Source organism: Anas platyrhynchos, chromosome 3 (assembly GCF_047663525.1).
Source record: "Anas platyrhynchos isolate ZD024472 breed Pekin duck chromosome 3, IASCAAS_PekinDuck_T2T, whole genome shotgun sequence".
Lineage (NCBI taxonomy): Eukaryota > Metazoa > Chordata > Aves > Anseriformes > Anatidae > Anas > Anas platyrhynchos.
In genome coordinates this window covers 14,560,267-14,582,473 of record NC_092589.1, presented here as the reverse complement: position 1 = coordinate 14,582,473, position 22,207 = coordinate 14,560,267, and the positions used below count along the sequence as shown (strand labels likewise).

At 41.9% G+C, this 22,207-nt stretch overlaps 1 protein-coding gene across 15 annotated transcripts in view; it reads right to left on the bottom strand.

The window, feature by feature from the left end:
• Nucleotides 1-554: 554 nt before the first annotated feature.
• The window catches only part of ATL2 (atlastin GTPase 2), a 43,660-nt gene continuing 22,007 nt past the window's right edge, over nucleotides 555-22,207 (bottom strand). For 9 of the 15 annotated variants that reach the window (XM_072035353.1, XM_072035359.1, XM_072035352.1 and 6 more), the window contains 12 exons: nucleotides 18,579-18,713; nucleotides 17,060-17,164; nucleotides 15,896-15,946; nucleotides 13,690-13,746; nucleotides 12,598-12,690; nucleotides 12,192-12,330; nucleotides 11,261-11,388; nucleotides 8,871-8,927; nucleotides 7,552-7,623; nucleotides 4,519-4,950; nucleotides 3,153-3,167; nucleotides 555-2,535 (listed from right to left, as the gene is read on the bottom strand). In XM_072035353.1, the coding sequence (XP_071891454.1) occupies nucleotides 2,416-2,535; nucleotides 3,153-3,167; nucleotides 4,519-4,950; nucleotides 7,552-7,623; nucleotides 8,871-8,927; nucleotides 11,261-11,388; nucleotides 12,192-12,330; nucleotides 12,598-12,690; nucleotides 13,690-13,746; nucleotides 15,896-15,946; nucleotides 17,060-17,164; nucleotides 18,579-18,713 (1,404 nt within the window). In that variant the 3' untranslated portion in view covers nucleotides 555-2,415. The other 6 variants (XM_072035362.1, XM_072035349.1, XM_072035356.1 and 3 more) reach the window with 4 other exon arrangements.

Sequence of the window (22,207 nt, the reverse complement as noted above, 5' to 3'; positions counted from 1 at the left end):
CCCACATGCATCCCAGGGCAGGTTCTGCACAGTCCCCAAGTCCCCTTCCCCGCACCACTTACCTCCCTCACTCTGAAGTGAGCCCCTACTGTAACACCATGATGGTTTCACATCCTTTCGGCCACAGCAGCAGGAGAATCCTGTGCTCTGTGTATGCGTGCAGACAAGCCCCCTAACACTAAATGACTAACCTAAACCTTCAGAATGGGAACCTGGGGCAGTGGGGGAAGGATGACAATTGTCCCTACAGTTCTGTGTGCCCTGAAGCATTCATTTCATAGCTTCCTGACATAGTGTTCAGAATTCTCCCCTTCCCCACTCCCCTCCACCATCAGTCCTCTGATGCTGACAGGGTAGAGTCTGGGTCAAGTCTTGCAGCCTCACTAGGGTCACCCCCTGGGCAGGGTCTGCTCTCACCGTCACTGCAGGGCACAGCGCAGCCTCACAGCTGACAAACTTCGTGCATTCTCCAGGAAGGTACAGGGCAAGCATCCTACACGCCTCCTCAGTCTTTTGACTAATAAGGAAAAGAGATTCAGCACCAAAGCATTAGATTGTTTAAATAACGGTATTTAATCTGTACAGTTTTAAAGATACCATAAAATGCAACATTCCTACCTCATCTTCAGCATCATTCACCTGGAGCTGAGCCCTAATCTCTGGAAATCAGGTAACAACCACCGCTCCCTAGAAGCTCCTTAGGGTACAAAAGTCACAGTGCAATTGCTTTAGTTCTAAACAGATGATTTCCCTCCCTGATGAGAGGGGAGCCTGATGAAGCTCAAACATTGATGGAAATTTTTACTACTGCGGAATGAAGAAAAAAATGAAATACAAGCTATTGCACACAGTCATTTCCAGCTGAAACTACAGCAGTTAACTCTTTAGCTGCCCTTGTACTCCACACATCTGAAAACGCCTTAGTTGATGCTTAGTCAAGAGTGAAAACAGATCCTGTAACAAGATTTCAGAACGATACAATTGTCGGAGGGCAGAAGCTGACACAACTCCACAAGTCAAGAAGCGTGCTTTAGAAGAGCAGAAAGTTTTCCTAAACAGGGAGGGGATATGAGCTAGACAAATGTCATCTTTCAGAGACAAGCATGAGAGAAACATCAGCTTCAATAGAAAGCTATGAAGTACAATAGACAATTTGTTTACATAATTGTCAGGATAAGTATTTGACATAGTTTATGTAGTAGAATACATACTTAAACATCTTTTAAAAATAAGCACGAATTTAATTTCATATATACACAACTGATTTTAATCATGTACTGAAAATAAATTACAGGAAATAACTTTAAAATGCAACAGAGGACAAGAGTTTCACAACAAACATTCCCACTGATTTTCCCAAGGGGGTGAGAGATTGCAGTGCTCAAGGCAGGTAAATATCACAAATATATCAAAAAACTTCAAATTGTTGATGCATTCACACATTTACATGAGCCACAAACATTCCTTTACAGGGACTGCACTTAGCTACCACAGAACCAGGTTTTGCCATAAACTACAAAACTTTGATACAAAATCGTATTTATATATTTATATTTCATATACATGCCCTATCTGTGATTTCTTAAAAAATAAAAACTAAACACACTGTACAGACAATCCTAACTCATTGCTTGGTAGCTGTAGGCAACGTTTTTGGATGGAATTTCTCCCCCAGTAGAATTAATGGCAATATTATATACATGAAGGCTAAACTGCAGAAAAAGACAGCTCAGTTCTGATATGCACCTCCCTCGGGACCAGGTCTGCAAGTTCAAGGCAAGACACCGTATGCTCTGACCCACCGCCTCCCTCACCATACTCCTGCCATCCGCGGCGTGAGGAACCAATACATGCATTTGTGTAACACTGGTACAAAAGGCAGTAAAGCAAGATACATACTGCAACGGAGTGGCTCTAATGGCTTCACCAACTCGACACACAGGACAACTCCTGCCTTAGAGGTGGCAAGGGGACGTGGCAGAGCTAGGTACATCTGGTGACAGCACCCTTCAGGTGGGTCTGATTGCTACTTCCCTGAAACTACCTCCTGCAGAGGACAGGCTCCCCACTGTAAGCCAGAAACTGCATCATCAACTCAAACACCGGGGGAAAAAATGCCTCCCCCACACACTCCCCAAAACGCACACATGCACAGTTCACCAGGACTATACTTAAAAACACGCACCCCTCCCTCCCACCCCAGCGGTCTCCATGGCACCAGTTTGTCTCAGGAGCAGAGCACTGACAAACTTACTCTCCCCAGGTGATGGCAGCAATCTGTGAAGCCAGTCACACTAAACTACTTCTACAGTTGATTGTAAACTTTGGTTTATTTTTTATTTTTTTTTATTGAGTTCTCATGGTACAGCAAGCATGTCTAAGATGAGAGGGCAGAGTTGAAGAGGAGATGAACTGTCAGTCTGTCTTTAGTCTGGCATGGTGAGACACCTGCTCGGTCAGGCCTGCTTTGATAGAGTTTTTAACAGACTGTCTCATATGATCCTCCACCAAATTATCACTCATGGGCTTCAACACCTGTGGAATGAGAAACGTGCAAAGAAACAAAAAAATGAGGTAACCAAGGAAAAGAAAATATAAACGCATACAAAAAGATGAGACTCAAAATAATGAAAAAACTTGGAATGCTGAAGTCTGAAACAAACTGACACGAACTGAAAGAGAAATGAGTTTTGCTGCTACGGTAATGAGGTTAAATCAGCCACATGCTATAAACACAAGTGATATCCCTCCTATACAGCAGTATTTCTCTGAATTCAAACCACTTTATAGTTCCTAGAAGATGGATGTGCAATTCCATACCCTATATGCAGCATCAGTCTGGTATGGTTACAGCATTTATGCAGACCGGCCCAGACGGTCCAGCTTATTGTCCTATATGTGTAAGTGTGAACACTTCAGATACAGAAAGAAAGTTAAAAATACTGGCTAGTTTTTCTTCTTGTTATTGTTGGATGAGAGTCGCTGTCGCGGCACTGATGTAAGAGCACGGCGAATCGTTCGGCATCTAAGGACTTCAAAGAGTTTGGAAAACACCTAAAACATGAATTGAGCTGTTAGGGAAACTGGCTCTTAGAAAGCAGCAGAAAAAGGCAGTCAAGGTCAGAAAATAAAGATCATCAGTAGCTTCTTACCTTCCTGGGATTCCTCTGAAGCATGGAAGGAAAAGAAAGAAAAATCAATAGCAAGAACGACAATGCAAGAGACTCGGACCAGAATCTGTAGCTGCTTTGCCCATTGTCAGTGTGGTGTAACTGTAACAATACCACCAGCAAGCTCTTTTGGAGAACACCTTCCTCTGGCCCATAAGAAGGCATAATCAAGTTCTCCCTCATCTCAGGGAAGGCCAAAAATCAAATTAAACCCTACATGCTCCAGATATCCTACAGCAGTGCTGTCACAGTGAGCACTACACATCCAGCTGACACCTTCCATTTTTCTTGCAGTGCTCTTCAACCCCGAGATGCAAAGCAAGAAGCTATGGTGGTACAGAAGAGCCTCAATTTTAACCACTAGTCAAGTGCTGCAACTCAAATTTTAGTACCTGATGCTCAATTTCTTATTATGAAATCCACTTCGTCTCTCCAGTTACTTTACATGGCAGTTCATAACATCACAGTCGTTCATAGACAAGTTTAGTGTACCACTGCCTAGAATTCATCTGGAACAAAGTCACTTTTCAGATGTGGAAGACTGTAGCAGTATAGAAGTCTCCAGTTAGTTATTTGCTTAACACCTTGTAGAACCTATTTTAGTGAGAAAAATGAAAAGCTACTCAGAAGAGTTGGTCAGGAGCTCTCCACACCGGCTGTACTAGGACAGCTACGTCACCTGGATTCAGGCAAAATCTTTGTACAAGAGGCCTTCGGTTCTCTCACACTGAAGTCATCTTCTTTCAGGGGTTAATCTGACTGGCATGTATTTCTTGTAACAGCAGTAGCACCAACTGTGCTACTTGAAGGGTCACAGAATACACAAGTCTTCCCAGAGGAAGAAACTTGCTGCACATCCTCTCGTAGCAGCTACTGCATGTTAGTCTGGTTACTCATCAGCCAGTTTTCTTTGAGGTCTAATTAGTCCTCCAGTGTCACACTATCAGGTGAGGTGAGGAAGGGCAGTGTTTCCACCTTCCACATTTCTTTAAATACTTTACACACCACATCCATACTGTAAGTTTGCCGCTTTAAACTTACCTTTGAAAGCAGAATTCTCTGCCCCAAAAAGTAGTATGACTTCTAACAAATCCCTCCACTCTTACCATCCAAGCACCTAGCGAAGCCTTTATGTAACACATATACACATGTATTTAAGCAACATTCCTGGTTTAACATTCCTTGTGTGGGACAACACTGCAGAGTGGTTGCACTCCTGACCTGATTTTCCCTGCAGCAGAACTAGTGTTCTCCCTTAAGTCTAGACCAGTTTTTACTCACAACACTGAGCAGAAACTATTTGATATGTTTGCTCAAGGAAAGATTTTTCATGAAAACGAATACCAACCTGTTCCCATATAGCTTCAGCGATCTGATCAATGGCTGTTCCAACTTCTCTGAATTCCCCAGAGTACTTAACGTATGCCCAAGTACAAAAGGATATAAGAGCTATCCCCAGCACGAGATTACACAGGGTAGCTATGGAGTTCATTCCAAGGAACCCAGTCAGTCCTGAGGTTATATACATGGCAAACATGACTGCAAATAGAGTGGCAGGGGTACGAGCAGCGTAAAAGATGTTTTTGCCATCGTTGTGCTTCACAAAGTTTGCATAGATCTCGTCGATTTCCGTCTCGAGTTGTTCCTGGTAGCGCCGACAGAACTCCTCCCCTCCCATCTTCTTCACCGAGCAGAACTGCCTGACAGCCGACTCTCTGTAATCCTGGTGCTTCCGCTCGAGGTCCGCCGGGGCAATGTAAGGCTTATCTCCTCCACAAATCTGTAGGAATAATCAGAGGTGGTGTCAGCGCATCCCAAATATCTTAAGCTGTACTGAAAACAAACCTGCCCACCTCTCAAGCCAGCAGACTACCTCCTGCAACTTCCTCAGCTCTCTAAGGTCTAGAACCCCATCCCAAGGGAAGCAGCCAAAGGTTCTGTGCATCACAGCCCAGCAAGAGCCTTATCTGTCTGCTCAGATACAAAGCCGTAGCGTATGTCACAACTAAAACTTTCAGTCCTTCTCTTTGGGCAAGCCCAGGAGAGGACAGCAGCCACAACATATTTTCCTGTTATGAAAAGGTGGAATAAGGAATGCCAGAAGGCAGACAAAGCTTGGCTTGAGGAAGGTTAGATAGCACTCCGAAGCCCTCCCCTCAGCTTTTCACAGCACGTCACCCACCTCAGCGAGAGGTTCACTGCTGAACTTGGACACCAGTGAGGTAGATTTTGCACACTCAGCAACTTCCTGAGTATTGCTGCCACTTGCAGGTCCCAGGGAACTTACCAGGTGATATGAATAAACAAGAACTAGCTGCTGACATCTTTAGCCTGTTCTTCCCTAGACTGTCCTCTAGGCTTGATTCAGCTCAACTTGTGAGAGAATGTTTCTGCTGAAGGGAAGAGACCATGGACTCAGATACCTGTGACGTGGACACCCACCGTCTTCCTCTCCCTAAATCAGCATGGGTATGAAAATGGTTAGACTCCAATGATGACTTCTCTGTAACACTGATGTCTGACCTCTTACGGACTACGATTAGTGATTACCTAGGCCAAAGGTCCCAACTGCTCAGATCAGCTCCAACTCTGAGTCTGACTGTAAAGGTCCATGTCTAAAGACTGAAGATTCTTTCCATATGATGTCACACCGCAGCCTTTTCTCTCCTGCCACAAGGCAGTGCTTGTCATCCTGTGTCTTGAGCACACCACCTTTAAGCTCCTCCTGCTGCTTCCCCTTCAGCAGGGCACTGAAAAGATCGCTTTCTCAGAGCACAACATACCCTTTCTGCCTCACAAGTTGCATGGCTTCACTGACTAGCTGCTTCAGAGCAACGGGATCCTGACACCATCACCCCACCTGCTGCCCCCTGATCAAGTTTAACAAGCACCTGTCTGATTTTTCCTTATTACAGTTCTCTGTACCTGGCAAAACTCCCTGGAAAACAGGTCTCTCAACCTCCAAAACTGTTTTTGCACATTGCTCAGAGTACTGAAACACTAGGAGCTTCTGATGTATCAAGACCACCGCTTGCCATACAAATACTACCACTGTTCTCATGCTCTGTGCGACTGCACCTGTTGTTCCTCACATTTAAGGTCATCAGGGGAAGAGTATTTTGTTTATGCACACTCAGCAGAAGAGGGCTTTTGTTCACCGGTAGAACTCAGACAGTACAGTAAGAAATACCCATACATAATCCAGTCTTAAGTGCTGTTCCTAAAACAGAACTTTCAAAGTCGTGTCACATTAAGAACACTGAGACATCTGGATAGAAGTTGATTTAAGACATTTGTGTTTTTATCTACACTACACTCTACAGTGACACAAAAATATACACAATACTGGGGAAAATTACTATGGAAACAAAGTCTGTTTGAGAGCACATCTGTTTCTGTTTATTCCTCATCCCAAGTAAGAAGCCTTGTGAGTACAGTATCTCAACAGCCCGTAAAGAGTCAAGGTGGGAAACAATTTGGCCTTTTTTTTTTTAATAGAAGCAACCCATTAGTTATTTTAAAGAGGTTTTCCAAACATGGAAATAAATGAAGGAATCCCTCTACACCAGCATTCTCAAGTCAGCCTGCTAACAACTGAAGCTGGCTAGCCTGCCGCTAGCATTAGGTCTTAATCTAACTTCAAAACTGAAAGCTACTTCAGTGATTAAGACCAGAATTAGCCCAGTTAACAGAGAGCTCTGTTTGTGGCATGTTATCACCCATGTGATTTCACATTTAAACCCACTGGTCCTGTTGTAGAGTTTCTAAATAAGCATAGTCTTGTTAAACTCTGCAAGACATGCAACTGTTTCCAGCATTTGCCGTGATAAAAGATTGCTAACACCAGGAAGTCAAAGGGTGAAGTCCATCCAGGCATTCAGCTTGGAGTGGTGTAAGTCACTACCTTCAAGAGAAGCAGCGAGTAAGAATTTGCATATTTTTTTCCAGACAAGATAGCTTTTGGATTAAAGTTTTTGTTTGTTTGTTTTTAAAAAGGGGTGATTTTAATCCACACATTTGACAGCTAACGAATAACCACTATTCAGAAGCATGAAGCCATCCTAGAACTTTACCTTTGGGTCTACCCTGACCCACCACACATCTCACTTGTCTGCACATTTCACAGTACAGGATTTTAAGAGCAGTGGTAGGAATTAGCAGGTGGTATATTGAACTCCCATTCCCACACCTCCTCACCAGTTTACATCTCAAAGAATCCTGGATTTGCTGCAGACACCTAACCTCAGTGCAGAGGACAGAAAACACGTCCTGGAGCCTAAGCTACTTTTCCCCCCATCAACATGCTCACAGCCAACACCAAATTTAACACTAAAACTGAAAGCCCCTATCCGCATGCAGACAGAAAGTTGTGTTATCATACCTGCTCCATGCCTTTGCTGTACAAGTCTTTTGCTCCTGCCACAGCAGCAAGATTGTTCGCCTCAGCTGTTGCCTAGAAAACATTGAGCACCACGTATTACTACAGCATCACCAGCAAGTTACACACGTGTAGTTACACTGCCCAACATACCCCACACCCACCAAGGACTACCAAGGACTGAGATTGCCAAGAAAATGCCCCACATCAGCAAAGGAAGGTTAATGATAGATACTAAAACAAAGTGATTAGAAGAAAGGGGTTTTTCAGCTTTCTAGTACAGCTGCAGACAAAATCCCACGTGCTTGCTCATGATAGCAAGCCTGTACAATCTCTTCTGAATGTTCTACTGTTAAAAAGCAAGTAAGGGTCTCTAAATTACTAAATGTTAATCCTGATACGTCACTACCTGTGAAGAAAGAAGCAAGCCAATATTCCTGCATTATGTGTAGTTCTGGCATCAGAATTTGTAAGGACGTAAGGCAACTTTCAACCTGTGTTGTGTCCAGGACAGTTATTCCAGCTCATCCTGCAAGATGGCATCTTCTGTATCTCACAGCCACATCTATGGCATGTTAATTGGAAGAAATGATAGCAGCCTTTGTTTCACTGTGACAAATTTTCTGAACCATTCCTCCTGCCAAAGTCTAAAGAATTGGTTCATTGACTCCGTTCTGGCTGTTTATTCATCCTTCTTATCTTAATGAAGTGACACAGGAATCTTAAAGAGTCTTCTAAATATGAAATGGTTACAACCAGTCCTGGAGTCCACAGTTGGATGAAAACTCTTCAACCCAAGCAATTTAAGGATTCAACACAGAGCTTTGCACAATCAGTTTGTGTTCAGATCATTTTAAAGCTGATTTTTGGGTTGATCCAGAGAAGATGTAAAGAAGATACAGGCCTTAACTCAGTGCACCTATCCAACCTAACAACCCACAGGTGCAATAAAGGAGCCCAACACTGAGACAGGAATATTAGCTACATGACTTTAAGCTTTTTCCTTTCTGTTTGCTGCACCAAAAGCCCTGTGAATTAAGTCTGAAAGATACTGACAGAAAAGCAAGTTACAGGAAACATGCTTGAAGTTGAAGCAGTTAAAAAGAAAGCAGTTATACCCCCTGCTCCATTTGGGGGATGGGACTGAGGAAAGAAATGTGTGCCCAAGCTACACAGTTCAGTCTGCTTTCACAGCACACGGCTCCTTCAAGAGCTACAGCTCTGTGCAGGAGCTGCAGACTCCCAGCATTCATGACCTTCAACTGCACAGGGCTTATGAAATACACATTTTCTATCAGGTTATTTGAAAGAAAAGAAAATACCTGCAGCATAGACTTCGGGTGAGGTAGCTCCTCTCCTTGATAGATTTTAATGTAAGCCTAAATGGAATAAATAAGAAAAAAGAGGTTTCTTTTTCCTAAGCATTTATGATTGAGGAGAGGGAGAGAAAAGGGATAATATAAAGATAGAGCTCATAAGTCATTACTTTGTAACAATGGTAAGTATTCATTGAATCAAGTTTCTCCACACAGGTCTGGCATTCACCCATTTACCCCCAGTGTTTTAACTCCTTTACTTTCCCAAAGCCTAACATGAAATCCTTATTAATATCCAGTTCTAGTAAACAGAAGCAATACTTAAACAAAGCATTTCAATTAACGTGCTTCCATCAGTATTAAAATAAGTTGTTCATCCCTCTGTCACAGTGAGTTCTCTTTCAATAGCTGCTGACAGGCTTTCTTTCTGTGCAAGCACCAATAAGCCCGAGTTTGGTCTGTGCATGTGGTTACTTTTAGACTTTCTTCCACTTCAAAATACAAGTTTCCATGTCTTCCATAAATATGGGCTGTGCACTTGAGGCTGGGGCCTGGCAAAGTTGGGGAGTACCTTGAGGAGACACATCCACTATCTCAAAAAGTGACAGGTTTGGCAACAGTCTTCTGCTCCCTCAAATGCATTAGAAGGTCTTTGCTAGGCAGGGAGCCCTCTTCCAAAACCATGAAGGCAACCAGCTTGCAGAGTTTCTGGCAAGAGGTCTGTCCAAACAGCCAAAAAGCGTAATTTATTTCCCCATGCCTTGTTCCCTTGGAATTCCCTTGGAACGTGTACGGTGTTGAACTGCCAAAACACCACTGGAAGCCAAGTAGACAGGCTGTCCCTCTGTTCCCCACCCTGCCAATCCTCGGGTGCTTTCTTTCACCATGGTTTCACAAGGCTGGAAGAGAACATCCTTCATATATCTCCTCCAGCCCACAAGACGGCTCATGTCCTACAGCACAGTTCTTGGGACAGGTTAAACCAACAAAGCCATGCCATGAACAGCCCCATAGAGGCTGGGCAGTTATTCTTCTCCACACTACTACTGCCCTCCCCCCAGCTTGTCTACAAGCCTCTGTCCTGAAGATTTTCTCCCTAGAGGAGATGAGAACAAGGTCATCAGGGTCCCTACATACCTCGTGCTCTAGGTGGTAGGACAACCTACAAAAACCATTACACAGGACTCTGCTCCCAGGACACCCTCCTTGATTCTGTAGCTATTTCCTCTGAGTAAAAACCCTCCGGTTTCCAACTCAGGCTTCACGATCTCAGCTTTAGATCCACAGTCACAAGGGAGCAGCTCTCTTCAGTTATGCAACTACTGAGTTCCCACAGCACCCTGCTTAGCAGATCCCAGACTGGCTACTGCAACGTGAATCAGGCAGCTTTTCAATAGCTGCAATATCACACTCAGTTTTAGGGTGCACTCCTTCCTAAACTGCTGTTGAACATGCACTCCCTGCACCATATGGGATCGAGTCTTACTACAGAAGAAAATGGAACAAGAAGTGATATGCAGCCATGTAAATACAGAGACTGAGCATATGAGCTCCAGAGAGGATTTTATCCTTGTCAGAGTAGCCATGACTTCTGCATCCCACATCATGCCTTTCATTTGCAAAATAAAGACATCCTTTTACAAGTGTTAAGAGTTCTGGTCTCAGATTCACCCCTTGCATAACTACTTTCATAACATCAGCTCTGTCCTGCCTCCAACAGCACACACTCAGAAGAAGCAATGCAAAATTAATGCCTTGAGGAATGCTACTTTCTTGTACAGAGCCAACTGTTTAAGCCATTCCAATTCAAAAAAAAAAAAAAGCTACACATCAGACCAAATCCTGGTGATGTAGGGATTATGTTATCACATTACTGCTGGTGTCACCATGATACCAAAAAAACAGCTCAGGAGTTTAACAGCTGCAGGTATCCACAAATATTTTATAGCATGAAATGTTGTTACACATGCAAGTGTTTAAAAAGCATCTTCCTTACAAGTAAAAAAACCCTGGAGGGGAAGAAAAAATATCTGATGTTTTTACTGCATATCTAGAAGTTTAAGAGCTGGTTTACTGTCTGTATACAAAAACCCTCTTAAAAAAAAAGAAGAAATAATTTCTAAAGAGTAAAAAAAATCTCTAATAGAGCTTGAAGTATTTTTAGCTTATTTACAAACTAATAAAAAGCACTCTTTTGCCAATAGTAGTCTGTTCAAAGCTACGCTGTTAGGAAGCTGTGTGCCAGTTCTGGAAACAGTAATGAAATGAACATAAAATTGAGCTGATCAGTGAATGTCAGCCTAGATACCTTCATCTTCTCTGGGAAGAACATGCCCTAAAATTAGAATACTTTCTTTAAAGCCATTAACAAAAATAATTAGCATAAGTTTGCTTACCTTGAAATATTCTACAAGATCTCTACAGGTCACCTTGGATCCACTAATCTCTTTTTCTACCAAGTTTTCAGGGGCAAGCAGTAATGGTACCAAATTCCGCAGTTCTTTCTTAAAATCCTCGTCTATATCTAGTAAAAGTCAGAAAACAGTGGTTAGTATTTAATCTTATGTTTCCCAAAGGAACACTGATAACCCATAACCCCTCAAAATACCATCAAAAGCCTTACCTGCATTTTTTTAAATATTTAAAGGCTTAAATACATACTATAGCTTCAGTAAGTTCTATTTACTCTTGAAATATTAAATTAAACAGAGAACAGAACTCTGTAGTCCGTGTAGTACTCAAAGTACATTTTCCCTATTACACCAACATCTTGCACAAACCCACAGATCTGTCCCACAGAACTTGTCAGTGGGAAAACCCCTACTGCAAAAATCTTGTTTTCAGCCTTTGCCATTCTGATATATTCCCTCTGTTGGGGGAAAGGCAGTAACTGGAAGAATCCTAACTGCTTCCCAATTTGCGGTGGCAGAAGCCTACAGCTATTTTATAGTTATTCTAGTGCTTGACCTTTGCTTTTGAGAGTTCTTACAGAAAAGCCTTCCAATAACAACAAAGGAAAGTCTACATTTCGTGAACGCTCACCTCTGAAACCTTTATTTTTCTTTAGAATCCTTAATGTATGACCTTTAGGGATGTCTCAAGTTAATCAAGATTACAATCAACATCCAGATAAAGATATCCATTCCATCTTACCTTTAAACCAATAACACACAATACGTATTTCTAGATTCTATCGTTTCACCTTTTAGCCCTACACTTTTCTAATCAAGCATTTCAATGGCCAACTATTTCAGTGCTTAACTTCTATGATAAAAAGAAAATGAATTCAGTGATCTGAATCAAGAAACACAATGGAAAGCTTCCTACCATTCAACCTCCCATCGAAATTTGGATTTGTTGCAACTTTAAGACCAGGGTGGGGCAACAGGAAACAGCCAAGGTTACTGAAACAGGAGTGAATATGCTTCCTTACGTTCTGTAACTCTTCATGCTGGTTTTGCTTTACCTGAAGAAAAAAGAGGTGTAAGAGCTGCTAATATAGATTTGCAGTACCTCAAGATTAAATACCAGCTTGAAAGCAGTAAGAGCACAAGTGTGTTTAGACTTTTATTTCTGAACCTAAAGATGTTAAAGATGTAGAGTTCTAAACCCAAGAACCCTGCATAAGTGAAACATCACAAGCATTTTAAGAGCTAGATCATTGTGCATCACTATCTTGACAATGAGGTGTCACTTAAGTTAAATCAGAGTAGGACTACTAGACATAACGTACCTGCAATCTTTTCTCTAGAAACTTTTTTCCTCCTTCCAAACCATATGCATGTTCATAGGGGTAACTCCAATCTCTAATTAAGAACATTAGTGTCTGTAAAAGGAAGAACAACAGGGGTGAATGGTTTGCATCATTCCTAAGGTCAAGAACTATCACACGTAGCTGTTTGAAATTTTTAAAGATTCTAAACTTGGCTATTCTAAATTAAGTAGCTTTGTAGTTTTGTGGTGCAAGTAGTTGCTAGTTTTAAGAAAAATACACCAATATATACACAAGTGCAACTTGCTCCTTATCTGAAAGGAAGTACTTCAGCATCTCAAAAAGAGAGCTTCCCTGTTCCATGGGTTTGCCTTTTACTACCCCAAAAGGGATAAACATGGTTGTTTCCTCCTGTCAGCTGAAGACAGAGAACAAACCTTGACATTAATCTTATGAGATGAGGTGCTTGATGAAGACACCATCTTGCCTGGGCCAATCACAGGAACATAAAGGGCTCACAGTTGCAGGGTGAATATTCTAGAGACACAAGAGTCTCAAAAACTCACTGCTGGTAGCATTACAGGTTAAGAAGAATCATCTGATAATTCGGGTTTGGAGAAGTCTCAGTCCTTGTCTCTGCTAAGTGGAAGAAGCCTCAAACTCTCCTCTAGCCTAGGAAATAGTCAGGAGACGCTAGCAGTTCTGGAAAATTCAAATACTGCAGCCATTAATGCTTCAAATAATGAAAATGCAACATCCCTCAATTTCTTCAAGGCCATATGACCTATATTCAGAACCATGCACCAAAGACCAACCACACCTCAAGAAGAAATGAGTTAGGAAGGAAACATGAAACTTTCTCCTTGAATTCAGTGCATCACTTGACGCTTCCTTTGTGCTTAAAACCCAGGCACAAAGCTATAGTTGCCTAAAATATGATCATCTTCAGCATTCTTCTACTGTTTTTTGCCAAGAAACATAGTGACAGAGAAGGAAAACCAGTCTTGTAAAAAACAGACTAACAGACTGGCTTCAGCCCAACTAAGTTCTCTTCGTAATTATCCTGAGATAATTTTCTACACATTCAATTGCTTAGACTCAACACACAGTTACCTGAAACGGCTTTTGGTATATTTCTTCCATGGCTAGTCTTCCATATTCTGTAAACAACTGAAAAAAAAAAAAGAAGAGTGTAAGGGTGACACACAGAAAACAGTCTTCTACTGTAAGAATCCTTTATGTCACTAGATAACAATGCATTCAATCTTAAGTTGTATTACGGACCTAGAGTGGTCAGTGCAGCTCCAGAACAAGTACGCCAATGGTCAGTGAAATTCAGGGAGGAGACAATTTCCGCTGGTTTCACATTGCCACTCCAGAACTGGCACTACACCGGGGCTCTAAGTGGGTGGCCAGCGGGCTATTCTCAGAGGAAAGCTGACTGCGTCTCTCAGACAGGCAGTTTCCAACACTCATCACCTCGGCTAAGGAGGTACGCCTGTCTAACACTTGCCCCCTTACTTCCCACGAAAAATTTATTCCCGGAAATCTCAAGGAACTTGGCTTGTGTTTCAATGCCTAGTACCTCAGCTCTAGCCAAGTTCAGCAGCTTCCCAGATCTCTGCTTCAGCCTGTGACCTTAACTCATAATTGTTCTTTCTCTTCAGCAGAAAAAAGCGCTAGCTGTCTTTGCCTGGTTGCTTTCAGCATCTTTAATGCTAAAAGCAGCATTCTTCCTCACTGGACTAAGTGGGCCAGCAAACCCATGAGAACAAAAAATCACATGCTGGCTGTTTCAGCCAGGTTTAACGCTGTCAGGTGAGGGCACCTCACAAGCCCCTTTATAAACTTTGGAGAGTGAGATGAAGGAAGCCCTCTAGAACAAGGCAACTGTTCCTTTGCATTAAAGCCAATCCCTTGTACACCTCAGAAAAAGAAGTCTGTGGCTGAAAGGACAGTTTCCCCTGTGTCAGTTACAAGAGCATCTGAAAATTTACAGGACTAATTTGACACAAGTGAACTTCCAAGCCCTTTTCACCCTGAGCATAAAGAAGCTCTGAAGAGGTCGAGCATCCACATGAGTGGCTTGTTCCTGAGATCTTAACTTACCACCCCCACTCCATTCCCTGCTACATAAAAAAATAAAATATGCAGCCAAGGAGTAAGAGTATTTCAGAATAATATCTCCTTCCCTCAGACCATGATTCCTTGTCTCCACCTTCAGTGGGCAGGGAACACAAGCATTTACTTTTATTTATTGCCCTTCTCCTCCCTTTCTTCCCTCAAATCCCATCTACTATAGAAGAAAGGGAACACTCCATTCAGACTGCACTGAGATTGCCAAAGGATCAGGGTCATCAGGAAAGTCTAGCTTTCAAATAATTTACTAAACCTTTTTTTTTTTTTTTAAATGGTGTTTGTTTTCCCTGTAGGCTTTGTTTGGTTTTGGTCCAGCGATACAATGCTGTTAACTGAGAACAGCATCACAAGATTATGTCGAGTTAGTGTATTTCTACTTCCAGTATTGGCAGCCAGTCTTTAGCAGCTCTGAACAAGACAGAAGTCCTTTCAATCAGAGGACATGTAAAACAGTTTTAAGCTGTGACGAGGTCATGGCCTGAGCACAGGCAGATATTTGTTAACACACAAGCTAGCCTTTGAAGCTACAGATTTTAACTTAAGGAGATAAGGCTCTTACACCATTCATATGAAGCCAGAATTCAGTGGCCTTTGCTCACAATGTTCAATTAGAGGATGAAAACTCCATAGTAGTGAGAGGAGAACTCTTATCTGCTCTTGTTTCTAGCCAAAAATGAGACTGTAGAAGTTTTTCAGATGAAAAACTAGAGAAGGTTTCTGAGTGGAAGATAATCTTCCTGCCATGACACGAACTCCCAAATTTCTACGGAAGCTGGTTATGAAACACTATTTTCTTATGTTATGGAAAAAGAAGAAACATGGGAAGCATCTTATGCGCTTTCATAAATCATTTCCCATTCTAATCCTTTCAGGAATTTTGGGATTTCTTACATAGAGACCAGACTTTCTAATGTACAGGCCAGACTTTAGAAAGTTAAGATTTCACCAAATTAGGAGCTTATGCTATTTTACATCTACACTGGCAAAGAGGAAGCATCACAGATGTTGATGCAAATAACATTTTAATAGGCCGAACTAGTTTTAGTATCAGGTCAGCTTTCATGTTTTATATTAAGTAGGAAGCTGCTCTCAAATCACAGTTACATTAGTAGTAAAATCAAGAACAATTTCCAGACTGTTAATTCAGAAACAGCTTAATATAAATTCAGCATATTCTTACCTGCAAGTGTTGAAGGTCATCTTCCTGAATATTCTGGGACAAGTTGTATACCTGTAAGAGACAGTAAAGGAATTAAAATGCGATTTGAAACCATTATCTTCATGCAGCTGTTGTTAGGCATCTTGAGTTTTGTTTTTTTTTTTTTTTTTTTTACCACCTCCAGAAATATTTAACTACCTGAAAGCCAGCCTCTAGAACAGTATCAAAGAAGGCATCTCAAAAAAGTCACTCCCTATACCAAGTGGTAGGGACAAAAATCACTGCTGGCCACCCTAATCCTTCCCAGATCATCATTCCAAGGAATCAAGCTGTAAAGAGATCTAGTGGTAATGCCGAGTGCTTCAAATCATCATATGGGTGTGAGAGGAGGACTGAGAAGGGCATACCCATCTGTCATCCTCAAATCTAAGTGCTCCAGGACTCAGTGACCAAGCAGCATCACCTCTGACACAGAAACAGCTGAGCAGGTAGTTCACCAGGTTTTTGCTTCCAAATCTTCCTGGAGAAGTTGGGCTTTCTCCAGGGTGCTCACAACTGCTTCAATAAGTTCAACCAATACTGAACAGCAGTAAACTCAAAGATGTATCAATAATCCACAACCTGTCCTTATCACAGGAACAACAGGGGCAGGGGGACAGGGACAAGGCATAGGCAGTGTTCTACATACTAAAACCTCAAAGTTAATAGGAGTATGTCTGAACAAGGTCACTTGACATCCCTTAAAAATGTGCTTACTTCTTGCACATTAAGACACAAGCCTAAAAGGAGTACTGGGCGTAGCACAAGAGAATTGTCAGGAGTTTTAACAGTAGCAGCAGAGGTACATTTAACAGATCAGTGTAGTTTCACCCTGAGTTTTGTCATCTAACATCTTAAAGGTTCTGTACTACATTTGCATAGAAGCAGTTACTACTTTGCCATTTTTGTTTCTAATTCCCCAGTTCAGTCAGCGATTTAACCCAGCTTGGCCTTGAATGACCTTGATTCCAGAGAAACTTACCTATACAACACTGAAAACTGGGACATTAAATATGAAATCTTCAGTAATAGCTGGAGGAAAATACGCAGGCGAACTTTCTAAGCATGGCTAGAGAGAGACTCTTTGCATACTTGAGCAAGAGGGTTCCTACAGCTGTCATTATTGGCCAGCACAGGTATTCTCACCTGGACAGAACTCGTCATGGTGCTCAGAGCAAAAACCGTTGCACAGTCTTTGATAGTGGATTGGCTATCAAAGGCACCTTGGGTATCCATGAGTAGTACAGCAACCTAGAGAGTTTTGAAGAGCAGCAACAGTTAACCAAGTTGTTACACTTTCAAACTCCAGGTCATTGGGTTAAATTCTGTTTCAAGTAGAGCATCTCTCAGCTTCTGTACCTATTTATTAAACCTCAGCCAGCTCCCTGCACACACATTTATGCACACCTACAGATTAGTAAGCAGCAATACAAAGCCGTATCATCAGCCTTATGTCCTTGGCCTTGCTACATTAGTTACCCCCTCCCACAGAAACAGCATCCAACAAGGCACAGAGCAGAGTAGAAGGTAGCTCTTCCTCACTGGAGGAACTTCAGTCTCAGCTCTAATAAGCTATACTGGATTGTTTTAAAATGTGTCTTAATTATTTCCAAAAAAGTAACGACACTGACCATCTGCTAGAATGACACAGAAATGAAGTGGTCTTAATGGTAAGACTTTATCTGTCCAATTGCCATCTTTGGAATCTACTACAATCCCTTTCTCTTTCAGTTAGGGCTGACTGATAAGCAAGAACAAATGAGTGATTTTATTTTCTCAAAATCATAAACAGATCCTCACAACTGCTGTTTTTTAGCCAGAGAACTGTTTGGTTAGGTATAAAGTTGGACAAAACCTTCTACAGGCCTCTAAACCACTAGCTGGTTAAGATCAGTGTCCCATATTAACCACCAGATGTTTCCTTTTCATCTCAGCAACGCAGAGGCTATGAAAGTTAAATAATCAAGAGCTTACAGTTCAGGAGAACACAAATAGCTGAGAATACAGCACTGGTATTACAGAGTAAGTGTTTACTGACAACATTAGAAGTTGTTACAGCATGAAAATAGACACCCAAAATCAAAACGATTCAGTTAGGTTGATTTAGAGTTAAAATGCTCACAGTTTTGATAAGCATAGAGTTTGTGCCATTTACCCTGCTGTTAGACATGCTTTTCTTTTTGTGGGCTACCTGTTAAACTACACAGAAGGACCAGCCTAAAGACACCAAAACTGTTTATAATACTCACAGCCATGTGCTGCATTTCACTAGAACAAAATTACAAGCTAGAGCACATACTCAATCCCAAAACCAACAGTGTTTGTTAGAACTGTTCTTATCACAACATTTGTCTATACATGGTATTTATAGCCAACGCAGTTCTAAAACATCCACAGGAAAACCCACCCATAAGCCTTGACAAAGTAGACTTTGCCAAAATAAAGTAATCTCAGAATGGGACTATTGTTGGAGACTGAATCTTTTAAACCAGCAGGAAGACTCACACCTGCACTGATAGCTGATAGAAGGTTTCCAAACAGATTACACAGCTACTGAACACACAGGAAAGCATCTTTGAACTGATTGCATTAAAACCATGGCATTAAAGCTATCCACCCAGAGGCAAAAAATCACCACATACGCCTATTTAAATCAAGCGCTTACCTTTGTTCCGTTGGGCTTATCAATTACAAACACTTCGCTCCAGATCTGAATGCCAGTGGTTTCCCGTTCACATCCACCTCTCCATGTAAACCCAGTTAAAGGCTCAGTGTTTCCACCTATCCAGCAAGGAGAAGTCTACAAAACAAGAAGAAAAACTTATGAAATACCAAGGAGGAGATTTGCTGTGCTGTGTTTTTGCAGACTTCCATGGCACACCCTCATTTTCCTCCAAGCTGACTGACAACACTACATAAAGTATTAAAAGCCCAGTGCTACTCTGCTGTATGTTGTGGATGCTCCACAGGGAAGTTTTGCGTCGGAGTCTACCCTATTTCAGCAGTTACACAACTCCTCAGCCTCTGAAGAGCACACGTGAACAGCATTCAGGTCTCAAGAATATCTCCAGAGAAGGAGACTCCACAACCTCCCTGGGCAGCCTGTTCCAGTGCTCCGTCACCCTCACTGTGAAGAAGTCTGTTATTAAGTTCATTTATTTACACAAAGTTTATTTATTAATAACTTGGCTGGCTTAGTAGTTAAAACTCCAAAAGGAACAAAAAACTAATCTTGACTTAATCCCTTCCCTCTCACAACTAGGTCAACCGCTGAACCTAGCATCTAAACCCCCACACTAGCAGAGACCAGCACAAGACTCACACTGCCAGCCTGCAGAAGCCAAAAAGAATAGGCAAGGACCAGACAATCCATAATCTCTACTTCAGTCACAAACAAAATACTTTTTCTCAGTGATTAGGATTCAAGGAAGAAGATCAAGTTGAGAGTTTGGTACATATCAGTCAACACACCCTACACGTTACAAGTTTATGGGCAAGTCACCCACTTTGGGAAGAGCTGTCAGAGCCAAGGACAGTCTGCAGCTAACAGTCCTCAAGGACAGGCAATACATGGAGCAGTGGCTCACAAAGAAGATCCCAGACATTATATGAACAGATATAACCCAGAAATGCAGTTTATGTGCTGTGGAAGTAAGAAGCATGAGCGGGCACTCCGGGGCACTTTCACTGTGATGCGTCTGTATACACACAAACACTGAAATCCTGGAAAAGCAGTAGACAGACAAAAGTTGAAGTAAAGAGGGGGTTTAGGGAAAAGCCTTTATTTTACAGGCTAGAGCACAGCAGGCTGACAGAAGAACAGAAGCACTCTTAAAGAATTTGCCCCTGACCACCCAGGGAAGATTACCAGCCAGGAAAGCGTGCTTTTAAAGGTCAAAGGAGAGACTTGTCCATGCACTACGCTGTAATATATAACTTGCTAACTCAACACTGGAAGTTTTCAGAAGAGCTCAGGACAGACCTCTTCACATCTCGGAGAGCAGCATGTGGCACCCAGAGGCTGCACAGAACAGAAATACTTACTGTGAATAAGTGAAACTGCTTATTTCAAAAATGGAGGGAGGGGAGGAGTGGTAACTGCGTACACCCTTCATGCCCAGCAGCATTATTTGCTGCAGAGCAAGCCTATGCTGAGAGGAGAAAGTCAATTAAGCAGTTCTGCATCAGCATTCTCCCAAACGAAGAGCACACCATTCAGCTTTGCTACTTGGATGGAACATGGCAAAGGTGAAAAATAAGATGAGCAGATACAAAATACGGGTACAGGCATCCAAGTGAAGAGAGGCACAGCTCCTTACAAGTAGTTTTTCTGTTCCATGCACATACACCTTCACCAGTGAAAATAAACACAACCTGAAAAGCGTTCCCTTGAAGCTTTTTTTTTGGGGGGGAGGGGGGTTGTTGGTTTTAGTGATTAAATCATCCAAAGAGATGTTTACTCATCCACTGACCAGTGTAGAAATTGAAGCTCCAAGACTGCTTTGGGCTTCAGAACACTCCAAGATCCAGTTCTGCAATGCTGAATCAGCTCTCACAGGTATGTGGGTAGTGGACTCTTGTTTCTCAGTTCTTCACAAGAAACTGTTAAGTTACTCAACAATATGATCCACTCTTAATTTATACAAGAGGAAGAATACATTTTCCCAAATTTGGTCCAGAAATGTATTACCCTTACTTGAAGAAGCTTAGAACAAAACTAATTAAATGAGGTACCTCAATAATCACTGCAAATTATCACATTTATTTCCACATGTGATGCATGTCACAGGAATCTTGGGTGTCTTAATAAGCACAAGTTCAGCTCAAGCTGCTTCATTCTGTGGATTATGCAGTTAAGCCTGTCTCTGACTGAGCTTTGCATCACACTGAAGTATTCCTAGCTTGTTACTGAAGTATTCCTAGCTTGTTACATCCTTTTTTCCAGGCAACTCAGTGTTTTAGACTCCATCCATTAAGTTGACTTGAAAGACATTCAAGAGATGGGAGAAGTGAAACAGAAGGCTTTGTTCCTAAAAGAAATCAAGCTTTAAGTTGCACTACAATTCTATATCATAGTCCTTTTAAATATTCCATACTAAGGAAGTGACCAATGCAGCTTTATTTGCATAGTGCCATTAATATGCAGTACATCTAGAAAGGTCGCACCCCTGTAAGAAAAAGCTTTCAAATCTAAATTTACTAGTGTCTCCGCACCTAGCTCTTAATAAGGTTCACAGTGCAACAAAGATCACATGATCCTTGCAGCAGCTTTGCTGAACACACAACTGCTGCTATTTTATGGCAAATTATTCTGTCCCATTTCAAATAATGAACCTGAACACTAAGTATCAGTGGTTGAAATGAGATGCATGAGATGCCACCCTTCTCCCTGAGGATACTGACCAGCTTCAGCCATTTCAAAACCCTACCTTTGACTTCAACTCGCACACAAACAGTAACTTTTCACATGACCCCTTTCTTTTTGGGTAATATAAGAAAATAGAATTGACATATCTGGGCAAGTTCTTCATCACAGACTAATATGAACAGGACAAGACAGCCTGGAATTGCTTGATCAGTGTATGAAATGCACATAAATGCACTGGTATTTTGTGCAAGGGCCAACATATAGTGCACGGTAAATACATACTTGAATTAAGCCTGAAGACAAAGATCAGACTTAAAAATATATAAAACTATACCAAAGCCTCCCCTCCTGTACTCAAACCACTTGCATAAACATAGAGGACACCGTTTGACTTGATAAAATTCAGCAGGGCTCCAAAGAAGAGGCGTTGCACTCGTCTTCTCTCATCCTCAACTCCTATCACTCAGTTTGCAGTGGCTCTGATGCTTGTCACACTTTCCCTAAGCCAATTTACGTCACTGAGCTGGCAGGAAAACAATCCAAAGTACAGTGTCTCTAAGGCATCAGCGAGTAGGACCAGCTCAGTTAAGGGCCTGCAAGCACTGCAGCTTGAGAACACAAATGCCTGGCCAGAAGCAGCAAATGGGGAGTAAGAAGCAGAGCCTTTTAGGCAAGTGATGTTGTTGCACTAGATAGCTGAGTTTGTCTTCTTCAGACAGTGAAACAAATGGTATTTCGAAGGACACCTAGAGAAAACTGAGAAATGTGACTGTACAGTGCAGTGAACAGAGGCACGTTATTAAACAAGGCTGAAAGTGTCCCAATCTGTTTTGCAATCTGTAAGTTCCAGTGTTTGCTTAAAGACCAAGCCTATTTTTGGCAAGAACTAGCACTGCTCTGCCTAGCACCCATTTAGCTCAAATTGC